Genomic DNA, 12619 nt, shown 5'->3' with positions numbered 1-12619 from the left:
AAATATTATTTTAAGATAATATACATTATTTTTTATATAGAAAAAATATTTAAAAAATAGAAATAGAAAATAGGAAAAATAGGGGAAAAATGCTGTTTTGGCTCCAGACTTATTTGTCTTAATATGATACTCTGATATTCTCAGTTTCTTGACTCTCCTTCAATCTACCCATATCAAAATTTTATTTAGGATATAATTTTTTTATCGGCCAAGTGTGATGGGACACACAAGGAATTTGTCTTTGGTGCATCAACTCTTCAGTGTACATAAAAATACATTCATCAAGAATCGTAAGATACAACAACACTTAGAGATAGTCATAAGATACTAAATAAGCAATTAAATCATACTAGGGAACTAAATAAACAATACAAATCGTAAAGATACAAGCAACATAGCTATAGTCATAAATGGGAGGAGATAGGTACTAGGAAGGATGAGGAGAATAATAGTAATACAGTCTTAGTAGATAATTTGACATCGTTGTGGGAATTATTTGTTAAGCAGAGTGATGGCGTTCAGGAAAAAACTTTCTTTGTGTCTAGTTGTCCTGGTGTGCAGTGCTCTACAGCGTCGTTTTGAGGGTAGGAGTTGGAACAATTTATGTCCAGGATGCGAGGGGTCTGTAGATATTTTCCCAGCCCTTTTTTTGACTTGTGTAGCGTACAAGGTCCTCAATGGAAGGCAGGCTGGTAGCCATTGTTTTTTTTCTGCAGTTCTAATAATCCCTTGAAGTCTGACTTGTTTGGTTGCGGAGCCAAACCAGACAGCTTTAAAAATGCAAATGACACCCATTAAATTGTTAGGAGGCCCGCCTACCCTGTAAGGCGGCTCCCCTAATTATGAATCCACCCAAGCAAGATTTCTTTCAAAGCCTGACCGATTTATCATTTTCTTTGGCGCAGTTAACGCTTTGGAGAAATCTACCTTCCAGATGAGAGATAACTCACCACTACTGTCACTGCTTTGCGGTGGCCGACAAAATCCATGTTGGTTTTCCATCCGTCCCTCTCAATGATCTGGGCGGTGGGACCAGAATTATTCATCGCATGGGCCGAGACCAGGTAATGCCCGTCAGGGGACCAGCTGATGCGCAAGACATGAGTTGTGCCTCCACACTGAAAGAGAAGGACGACATCGCACACGAAATAAGGTCAGGTCTTTGGTAAAGGTTCACAGGCAGAGTGTCAGGCCTGCAGTTATATTCCTTTTTGGGGTCTTTGGCCTGCCACTCTCTCTATTATTTCATTATGCTGTTTCATGAGTGTCGTAGTTGGGAGGGGGGAATAGAAAAGAGTAGAATTGTGGAATGTGTTGTTGTCATTTCTTTCTAGAAGAAAGCCAAGGTCATCTTTTGTCTCCGCACCTCTGCGCCTGACCGGAACCAGCTGGGTGGAGATGCCAGCGTGGCTGAAGAAGATTGGACCATGGGATGGATTGATAGGTGTGGGGAAAAGATCGTGAACTATCAACTGGGTGGAATCCCAGGAAGCTTTTAGATTTGGGGTTCCACAGTTTGTGCCAACATGTCTGTCTTATTAAATTGGAACTTTAAGGATAGCTCTCCCTTGGACTCTGATTTAGTTCTGCGTGATATATGGAACGCTGACACAGAGAAGTATGAAAGAAATAAGCAGGGCTATTTGGATTTTCCATAGCTGTGGGATGCTATCACCCGAACACATCTGGTGGGAATTGTTATGGCAGCAGTTTCGGAGAGTGAGGAGGTTGGGGAGGAACATGGGCCAGTCCTGGAGTCTGGGGAAGGCTCTGATGAGGGCTCTGCGTCGGAGGCAGAGAGGGGGCCAGAGCTGTATGCCAAGTGGTCGTAAGTCACTTTTTTCAGTGCTGTTCTAACTTTGAATAGTTACTAAGCAAACTGTTGAAGACTATCTGTGTTATGGAACAGGCCTGTGCAGCTGCCAAACACAGGAAATCCAAGAGTCCAGGCAGCTCAGATGGGGAGGGGTTTATTGCATGTTAATGCTCCCTACAAAAATCTGATCTACTAATGGTCAAAGCAAACTGATAAGTCAACAAATTCAAGGTGGGCTAAACTTAGATCTCTTGTGGGTGCGAAGGGACTCGAGACTGATGACGCATTTGAGCCCTCCCTCGGGCTCAGCCTGGTCCTCCCCTACAGCAGCACTTGGTATCTGATTCCCCCCCCCCCCCCCAAAAAAAGGTGCTGCGGAGTCTGAACGTAACTGCTCTCTGCAACCTTTTCAAGCAGCTGGGTCTTTCCGCAATGAGATTCCAGGAAAAAGATGCAGCTGCTTTAAAGAGTTCCGGGCTCTTCTGGGTCAGGGGTGGGATTGAAAAATGTTAGCAACCAGTTCTCTGCTGGGTTGCTGGATGGGCGTGGCCATGGTGGGTGTGGCGGACCCAGCCTCCTGCACCACCGGGGGTGGGGGGTGTATTCACCCTCTCCAGGCTCCAGAGGCTTTCCCTGAACCTCCAGGAGGGCGAAAACGGCCTCCCCCGGGCTTCGTAGCCCATAAACGGGCCCATTTTCGGACTTCCGGGAGGCCTGTTTTTCGCCCTCTCAGAGCCTCCGTGTGGAAACTGCACTTCCCTGGAATGACGAATGAGTGGAGGCTCCTGGGAGGGGAGGGGTAGGCTGGACCAGCCGGTCCTTGCAACAACCGCGTCGGCGAACCAGATGCAAAATTAACATCTGGTTTGCCCAAACCAATGCAAACCGGCTGAATCCCACCCCTGAGCTGGGTGTTTTGAAACTGACTTGGAAGCCTGACTGCGGAAAGAAGGAAACGATGCAGGAAAACGTTCAGCTCATCGTTAGCGCAATACATACTTCATCGAAAGGTTTGGTAATGCTGGTTTCTAGCTGCCAATCCAGGGTGCGCCAGACCTTCAAACTCCGGTCATCCGCTTGAGAGGCAATGTATTTCCCGACAGGGTCCCAGGTGAGGCCCTTAACCAGGCCGGAGTGACCTTTTAGAGTGGCAAGGATTTCTGCGGGCAGGGGGGGAAATAAAAAGAGTGTCAGTGTTCCAAATATCATGCAGAATTAAATCATTGTCCAAGGCAAAGTGATCCTTAAAACTCCAATTTAATAAGACAGGCATGTTGGCATTATGCTGTTAAATTTCAACTCTAACTTACATCCGGTGAATTCACCCAGTTAAAAGTTCATCATCTATCCCCACACCCCATAATTCATCACATGGTCCAATCTTCATCTTCCACGCTGGCATGTACACCCCTCTTCTTCCGGCCAGGTGTCGAGGTACGGAGACAAAAGACGACCTTGAGCTTCTAAGAAATCCATAACAATACATTCCACAATCCTACTCCTTTCTATTCCCCCCTCCCAACTACTATACCAATGAAACAGCATAATATATATATGGTTTAAATATGTGGCAGGCCAAAGATCCTAAAAGGAACAGAATTACAGGCCTGACAAAGAGGGTTGAAAGGCTGAAATGCTTTGGATGAGAGAAAAGCAGGAGATGAGCTCTTGACACACATGGGCAGGACACTTCGGTCAGTGCCGGCCCCTCCCTAGGGGATTTTGGGATTCAATTTTTAATTCTAGCAAAGCATAAAATACAAAAAGGTAAAGCAGAATGAAGGTAAAGTAGGGGAGGAAAGGGGGAAGAGAGAAAAGTGTAGGTAGAGGGGAAAAAGAAAAAGAAAAAAAGCATTGACTTCCGAGTCCTTTTGATACAGGAAAAAAGGACAATAACAAGAAACCTCAACTTTTTTTACTTTTATGCAATTGTAGAAAGTAGCCATTTCTATAACACCAAATGTCACTTAGACTTATATGCCGCTTCACAGCCCTCTCTAAGCGGTTTACAGAGTCAGCCTCTTGCCCCAACAATCAGGGTCCTCATTTTACCCATATCGGAAGGATGGAAGGCTGAGTCAACCTTGAGTCAGTCAGGATCAAACAGGAAGGAAGGAAGGAAGGAAGGAAGGAAGGAAGGAAGGAAGGAAGGAAGGAAGGAAGGTAGGTAGGTAGGTTGACTCAAGGCTGAGTCAACCTTGAGCCGGTCAGGATCGAACTCCTGGCTGTTGGCAGAGTTACTCTGCAATACTGCATTATAAGCACTGGGAAGGAAGGAAGAATGGAAGGAGGGAGGGAGGGAAGGAGGGAGGGAGGGAGGGAAGGAAGGAAGGAAGGACAATAGCAATAACCCTTAGACTTATATACCACTTTACAGTGCTTTCTAACCCTCTCTAAGCGGTTTACAGAGTCAGCCTCTTGACCCCCAACAATCTGGGTCCTCAATTTGACCCACCTCGGGAGGACGGAAGGCTGACTTTGAACCAGTCAGGATCAAACATCTGGCAATGGGCAGAGTTAGCCTGCAATATTGCATTCTAAGCACTGGGATGAAAGGAAGGAAGGAAGGAAGGAGGGAGGGAGGGAACGAAAGATGGACAATAGTAATAGCCTCTACGGTTATAAATGTAAAGACCGATCCTAAGTCACATTTTTTTCAATGACGTTGTAACTTTGAACCATCACTAAATGAACTGCTGTAAGTCGAGGACTACCTCCGTCGTACAAGGTCTTGCGAACGTATTTTTCGTTTTGGAAACTACTGTAGAGTAGCAATAGCATTAGCCCTTAGACTTATATACCACTTCCCAGCCCTCTCTAAGCCGTTTACAGAGTCAGCCTCTTGCCCCAAACAATCGGGGTCCTCGTTTTACCAACCTCAGAAAGACGGAAGGCAGAGCCGACCTTGAGGCTGGTGAGATTCGAACTGCCAAATTGCAGGCAGCCGGCAGTCAATAGAAGTAGCCTGCAGGGCGGCACTCTATCCCCTGCGCCACCGTGGCTCTTCTCTATCTATAAACCTACCTAATCAGCAAACCCCCAAATCAACAGTTCATTTTTCCCCACCACCACAAGCAGAAAGCTCAACAGCGGTTTCCAAGTATGCTTACCAGGGAATTTGAGAGCATTCCAGATTACGACCGTGTTGTCCACGCTGCAGGAAGCGAGCCAAGCGTCGTGAGGGGACCATGCCACATCCATGACGTCTACGCGGAAGTGTTAAAAACACGGGGACATTATGAATTCCAGGCCCATACCAATTGATGTGTTTAGTTGTCCGGGGAATCTCTACGGTTGTTAGGGTAGTCACACAGTCATTAAGTGAACCTGGCTTTCCTTACTGACTTTGCTGGCCAGGAGGTTGCAAAAAGGGGATCAGGTGACAGGGAGAAGCTGTGACCGTCACTTGGCACAGCGTCTCAAATTTTGATCATGGGGACCATGGTGAGGCTGCAAAGATCGTTAAGTGTGAAAAACGATCGCAAGCCACGTTTTTCAGTGCCGCTGTAACTTTGAACGGTCACTAAAGGAACTGTGGGAAGTCGAGGACTACCTGGAATTAGATGGGAATAATGCGATGCAAAAAAAAACAAAAAAGTATGGCATCCAAACCAGGGGTGAAATTCAGCAGGTTCTGACCGGCTCTGGAGAACCGGTAGCGGAAATTTTGAGCAGTTTGGAGAACCGGCAAATGCCACCTTCTGGCTGGGCCCAGAGTGGGGAGGGAATGGGGATTTTGCAGTATCCTTCCCCTGCCACGCCCACCAAGCCACACCCGCAGAACCGGTAGTAAGAAAAATTGAACTTCACCACTGATCCAAACGTCATCAGCCTTAGCTGGTCAGACGATCAAGGGGTAATCTTGTTTTTTAGAAAGCAGACCATGCAAGAGGACCAACCATTTTTAATTTTTTTTCCAAAGCCCTCTTACCGCCTGAGTGGCTTCTCAGGATCGAGACACACCTCCACTGCTCTACGTTTGCCAGCTTACTACTGGAACCAAAGACGGTGCTGGGCCCAATGTACCTGGGGAAGAAAGAAGGGAGGTGTCGATAAAGGGGAATATTCAGAGTTGAAATGAGAAATCCTTGGTGCTCTCTGAGGAAGGGAGGGAGGGAGGGAGGAAGGAAAGAAGGAAGGGAGGACAGACAGACTGTGGGGTCCTTAGTGCATTCTGACCTTGATTTTTGGGGGGTTTTTTGCAGACATTTTATGACACAATTAGGAAATATAATCGGGGGGGGGGGGGGGAGGAAGGAAAGATTGATGGATGGATGGATGGATGGATGTGGGATCCTTCGTGCTCTGACTTTTTTTTTTGCAGACATTTTATGATGCAATTAGGAAATATGGTCAGAGGAGGGAGGGAGGGAGGAAGGACAGACAGACTGTGGGGTCCTTAGTGCTCTCTGACTTTTTTGTTTTGCAGACATTTTATGACACTGTTAGGAAACATGATCAGCAGAGGGAGGAAGGGAGGAAGGGAAGGAAGGAGGGAGGGAAAGACGGACAATAGCAATAGCCGCTGCGGTCATAAATGTGAAAACCGGTCCTAAATCACATTTTGTTCAGTGCCAAAGAGCCAGCGCTGTCCGAAGACGTCTCCCTGGTCATGTGGCCGGCATGACTAAACGCCAAAGGGGCAAGGAACGCTGTTCCCTTCCCACCAAAGGTGGTTCCCATTTTTCTACTTGCATTTTTTTACGTGCTTTTGAACTGCTGGGTTGGCAGAAGCTGGGACGAGTCACGGGAGCTCACTCCGTTACGCGGCGCTAGGGATTCGAACTGCCGACCTTTCGGATCGACAAGCTCAGCGTCTTAGCCACCGAGCCGCCGCGTCCCTTTCACTGACCTACACTGACAAAACACCCAGCATCCACAAACCCAGACTTAAGAGTGTCAGCATATTCAGGGATGCAAAATGTGTGAACAAGTCAGTAAGCAAGGTAAAGTATTAAATTAAGGTAAAACCATGAGAAAAGATGGCACCATAGGGTCACTTACAGGACAGGTGTTATGGTTATAGATGTTTACCCAACCTTGAACATAAGATAAGGATCTTTTTCCCCAAAAAAAACAGCCCAAGGAAGATGCCAAGAATTAAATTTAAGGGGGGGGGGGAAGAGGGGAGGAAAATAAACTTACGCTGCTCTCTTCCAGATCATGATCAGTTTATCGTCTCCTCCGGAGGCAAGGTATATGCCGTTGTTTGACCATCTCACACAATTCACACAGGCTGGAACAAAAATGGGAAGACGAGGATGACGCTTGGGAAACAAAAATAAGGAACAGCCCGAGCAACACATCCTTATACTAAGGCCGGAGCTTGTATTGAAGGGAAGAGTTACCACCCGGTGATATTTTCAAAGCAGAGGTGGTGTTTTTTCATCTTCCAACATGTAAGGTGAGCTTTTTGGACACTAGATGATGTGACCTGCCTTATTATTTTTACAAGGCGCTGAACCTATCCGACACACCTTCCTCCTCCTCGTCCTCTTTTCCCCAGCACAACAATCCTGTGAGGTAGGTTGGACGGAGAGTGAATGACAGGCCCAAATTCACCCAGCTGGCTTTCATGCTTAAGTTGAAACTAGAACTTCCAGTCTCCTAGAGATTGGCCCAAAGTCACCCAGCTGGCTTTCATGCTTAAGGTGGAACTAGAATTTCCAGTCTCCTGGTGATTGCCCCAAAGTCACCCAGCTGGCTTTCATGCCTAAGGTGGCACTAAAATTTCCAGTCTCATAGTGATTGGTCCAAAGTCACCCAGTCAGCTTTTGTTCTTAACTCGGGACTAGAATTCACCATTTCCTAGTGGCCCAAAAGTCACCCATCTGGCTTTCATGCCTAAGGCAGGACTAGAACTCATGGTCTCTTGCTTTCCACAGTCTGGTGACTTAACCACTAGACCAAACTGGCTCTCAAAGTATGCTGGCCCATTAGTCATCCCCCGCCCCCCCAGAAAGATCTATTCTACCATACCTAAATGGTTGTCCATCTGACAAAGCATTTTGGGTACATTCTCGTTCTTTTCATCCTCCTCCTTGAGGACTGGAGCCATGTTCCATATTACAACTTTCCCGGAATCTTGTCCTAAGGGGCACAAGGAAGAAGAAACTTTTCACTGCAGTTACTTACAAAGGAGAAAAAGGCAGGTTTTTATCTTTGCTAACTGTCCTTGGAGTTTTCTGGGGGGCAGAGTGTCACCTCCTCCTTAATTTAGCAAACAATAAGAGCACTAGAAGCGTCTGCTTATACAGCGGGGGTTCTCTACCTCAGCAGCTTTTAAGCAGTGTGGACTTCAATTCCCAGAATTCCCCAGGCCGAAATCCACACAGCTCAAAATGAAGAGAAGCCAGTTCCACCAAGGAATCTGCTGCAGCAATGGGGTTTTAACAAAAAATACGCGATCAAGAAAACGCAACATTTCAAATCCAGTTTATGGCTGCACATTTTTTTAAGTTTAGCTAAAAATTGCCAAACTACGAAAAGACGGTAGCTGCAACCTGCATTCTACAGAAAATGTAACTTCTGTAATCATAATAAAGGTAAAGGTTCCCCTCACAACTATGTGCTAGTCGTTCCCGACTCTAGGGGGCGGTGCTCATCTCCCTTTCAAAGCAGAAGAGCCAGCGCTGTCCGAAGACATCTCTGTGGTCGTGTGGCCGGCATGACTCAACGCCGAAGGAAAAGGACGCTGTGCTAGGAGGAGACTCTATGGTGGGGGAACCGACTTCCGGTCAGCAGAGGAAAAAGGACGCCATGCTAGGAGGAGACTCTATGGTGGGGGGAGGGGGGGCGGAGGGGGGGGAAACGTGGACTTCTGGTTGGCTCCAGAATTGAATGGGGGTTTCCGGTTAGGACTTTTGTGGCTCTTTGTGTGTTTAAGGTTGCCAACCCCTGCCCTGCCCTAAATGCAAGGAGGCAAATTGGTGGGGGCCAATTTGGTGTATAAGACGCACCCAAATTTTCACCCTCTTTTGGGGAGGAGGCGGGGTGCGTCTAATACTCAGAAAAATCCGGTAAGTTCTTTCGCCAGCCCTACCTTGCCCTCCGGTTGCAAACTTGGTCCCATCTGGATGAATGTCAACTGAAAATATCGGCTTGGCTGGAAAAAACAGAGAGAAAAATCATTTGAGCAAAATATCCTTGGCTTGTAATGCACCACACTGTGGATAGAGAGAGAAAGAGAGGGAGGGAGGGAGGGATAGATAGTTTATCGCGAACCAAGTGATAAGTCCAGAGGTGATATTCAGCAGGTTCTGACCAGTTCTGGAGAACCAATAGCAGAAATTTTGAGTAATTTGAGAACCGGTAGATATCACCCCTGACTGGCTCTGCCCCCCATCTATTCTCTGCCTCCCGAGTCCTAGCTGAGTGGGGAGGGAATGGGGATTTTGCAGTATCCTTCCCCTGGAGTGGGGAGGGATTGGGGATTTTGCAGTATCCTTCCCCTGGAGTGGGGAGGGATTGGGGATTTTGCAGTATCCTTCCCCTGGAGTGGGGAGGGAATGGGGATTTTGCAGTATCCTTCCCCTGGAGTGGAGAGGAAATGGGTATTTTGCAGTATCCTTCCCCTGGAGTGGGGAGGGATTGGGGATTTTGCAGTATCCTTCCCATGGAGTAGGGAGAGAATGGGGATTTTGCAGTAACCTTCCCCTGGAGTGGAGAGGAAATAGGGATTTTGCAGTATCCTTCCCCTGGAGTGGGGAGGAATTGGGGATTTTGCAGTATCCTTCCCATGGAGTAGGGAGAGAATGGGGATTTTGCAGTAACCTTCCCCTGGAGTGGAGAGGAAATAGGGATTTTGCAGTATCCTTCCCCTGGAGTGGGGAGGAATTGGGGATTTTGCAGTATCCTTCCCATGGAGTAGGGAGGAAATGGGGATTTTGCAGTATCCTTCCTATGGAGTGGGGAGGGATTGGGGATTTTGCAGTATCCTTCCCGTGGAGTAGGGAGGAAATGGGGATTTTGCAGTATCCTTCCCCTGGAGTGGGGAGGGAATGGGGATATCCTTCCCCTGCTATGCCCACCAAGCCACGCCCACAGAACGGGTAGTAAAAAAAAATTGAATCCCACCACTGGATAAGTCAGCCAGTAAGTATATAAAATAAAACTTCAAAGCTTTCAAGTTAAATTGAAAGCCGAGTATTCCAAAGGGATCAATGACCAAAGACTCCATACACCCGGCAGGTGTGGGTGTGCCCGTGTCCCACAAAGTCAGCCAATTTAAGACAGGGGGGACTTCAACTCTCAGAATTCCCCAGCCAGCAAGTCGGCTTATCCGAAAAGCTGAAATCCTCTCAAGTTCAAAAGACTAAAAATTATGAATAAGCAAGGGGGGGGGCATTAAGCTTAGAAGAGCTATTTCTAAAATCTCAGCGGGCAAAATGGAAAAGTTTTCCAGCAGGCAGTCGCTGCCTTGGCAGGTTGCCACTAACGTATGGCAGGGGGGGGGGGAAATGGGGGGGGGGGATGCTTCATCAAGAGGGAAAAGTACAAGTAATTAATAATACACTTTAAAACCTACACGTATCACACCCCCTCTGGGGTCGACTTCTTTCATGGCGAGGTTTGCACTCTTGAGGTCTTATTGATCAACGCTATTTTAGCTGACTTTTCTAAAAGAAAACACAATGGGCCCCGATGAAACTCAGCAATGGGGCTACTTTTGAGGGGGCCCTATCCACCAATCCTGAGGATGGAAGGAACGTCAAACAGCCCTTCCTAGGGAATCCAGCAGGAAACTCTGGATATGATATGGCGATTTGAAGCCCTTTCTTCACCTCTGGAAGGGGGGGGGGGAACCGATGCTTCCAGATCCTTTTTGACAATAAGGATTAAAGGATCAGCAATACGCTTTGGGTACGCTGCTCACTGTGTTCTTTAGAAGGTTAATATGTGATCTTCCATTATCTGAAGCCTTGTTGGTATCTTTATAAATCTCCCAGCCAAGGAATCATTAATGCACAGGTTAGTTGTCTGAGAGGCTAAAAAGTTCATAATGCACAACTATGACTGCTCTTTAGAAGGTCAGATCCTGAAGAGGAAGCTCAGATACTTTGGCCACCTAATGAGAAGGAAGGACTCCCTGGAGAAGAGTCTCATGCTGGGAACGATGGAGGGCAAAAGAAGAAGAAGGGGACGGCAGAGAAGGGCGTGAGCTTAAATGGACTCCGGGAGATAGTAGAGGACAGGAAGGCCTAGAGGAACGTTGTCCATGGGGTTGCGATGGGTCGGACACGACTTCACAACTAGCAACAACAATGCACAACTAAAGAGAATCTTTGCTAGACGTTGCCAAAGGCAACTCCTGCTTTCCATAAAATCCAACCAGACCCATTGTGAAATGTTTCCAAGTAAGAGGTGCTGACATTTGTCTTCCTCACAGGGAAGGGATGCCGCCACGGCCGTTAAGTGTGAAAAACGGTTTCAGCGCCGTTGTAACTTTGCGCGGTCACTAAGTGAACCTTTGTCAGTCGAGGACTGCCTGTAGGTGTGTTTTTTTTTTGCCAAGGGAGAGAATGCACTGCAAACAGAAGTGGTGGTGAGGAGGTGTTTACGTGCGGTAGCAACTCAACCAGGAGTGACCGAGTATTCCCCAAAGGAAGGGGAAGATGGTGCTGAGCTTTCCCTGAGATTTCAAGGACATAGGCAAGGAGAGGGGAAGGGAGGCTGGTAGCCTCTGAGCATGAACCAAAAGCCCCCCACTCGGTTGGTTGCCTAGGGGGAGGAGCCCCTCCAAGGATTCCTCGTCTTTTGACCTGCTCAAGGACCTATTCTCCTCCTCCTCCTGCTCCTCCTCCCTATTTGTGGGGGTGGGAGGCAATCCAGCTGAGGATCCACCCCACCCAACCAGCTGCCCGCTCCTCGAAGCCCTCTGCACATGTTTCTAGAGCCCTTGTCATCTCCCCCTTCCCACTCCTGCTCCCTGGTGGTGTTTTGGGGTGTGTATATTTGGAGGCAACCCAAACAAAGCTTCTCCCTCTCCACCGGGCCCTCTGCCCATACTCAGAGAACCCTCTCCTAGCCCTTCCAGTGGATGTGAGCGCAGCAGAATAATGGACACTTCCCACACACCCCTCTCAATTGAATTAGAGGTCGTCCCCCCCCCCACACACACCTGTGGGTATAGGGCTGAGAACACTTCCCCAATCTTTTGCACGAGCTCAGAGGACCCTTTTCCTTCCCTGCCCCTCACTGACCTAGGACCAAGGACAATCCTTTAACTCTCTGCACGGTGCTCAAAGGACCCCCTTCTTCTCCCCACAGAGGTAATGGGGGGGCAACAGTGCAATGCACTCCCCCCCCTTTCTGCACTCACTCAGAGACACCCTCCTTCCCACCTACTCCCATGAGGATAAAGCTGAGGACATGCCCCCCAACACTCTGCACGTGCTCAGAGGACCAGCTCCACCTCCGCCCCGCCCCCCCAGAGGGGGTGAGGGAACAGAAGCATGGAAGACCCTTCCCCACCATAAGCCTCTACACTTGCTCAAAGCCCCCCACTTCTGCCCTCCCCCCATGAATATGGGAACCATTGACACCTTCCTAGAACTCTGGACTCAGAAGACCCCTTCCTTACTCCCCCCCCCAGGGATGAAGCTAAAGACCCTCCCCAATACTCTGCACTCGCTCAGGGGGGACACACCCCTTCTCCTTCCCTCCCACGAGTCTGGGGTCCCACTGGCATGTCCCCCAGCCCTCTGCACTCGCTCAGAGGTCCCCCCCTCCTTCCCCCCATGTGAGGAAAAAGCCGAGGACCCTCCCCCAACACTACACTCGCTCAGAGGGCCACCCCATTTT

General features: G+C 48.4%; 1 protein-coding gene across 2 annotated transcripts in view; it reads right to left on the bottom strand.

Moving 5' to 3' along the window:
* The window catches only part of HIRA (histone cell cycle regulator), a 35173-nt gene that overhangs the window by 21548 nt on the left and 1006 nt on the right, over positions 1-12619 (bottom strand). For both annotated transcript variants that reach the window (XM_081966873.1, XM_081966874.1), the window contains exons 2-8: positions 8859-8921; positions 7796-7906; positions 6962-7052; positions 5748-5842; positions 4927-5022; positions 2816-2976; positions 951-1118 (exon numbers count right to left, since the gene is read on the bottom strand). In XM_081966873.1, coding sequence (XP_081822999.1) covers positions 951-1118; positions 2816-2976; positions 4927-5022; positions 5748-5842; positions 6962-7052; positions 7796-7906; positions 8859-8921 — 785 coding nt within the window. The remainder of the gene's footprint in view (positions 1-950; positions 1119-2815; positions 2977-4926; positions 5023-5747; positions 5843-6961; positions 7053-7795; positions 7907-8858; positions 8922-12619) is intronic.

The sequence above is a fragment of the Natrix helvetica genome, assembly GCF_964273705.1.
Source record: "Natrix helvetica genome assembly, chromosome: 14".
NCBI classification, from domain to species: domain Eukaryota; kingdom Metazoa; phylum Chordata; class Lepidosauria; order Squamata; family Natricidae; genus Natrix; species Natrix helvetica.
The sequence above is the reverse complement of the archived record's forward strand: the minus strand, read 5'-3'. Positions and strand labels throughout refer to the sequence as shown.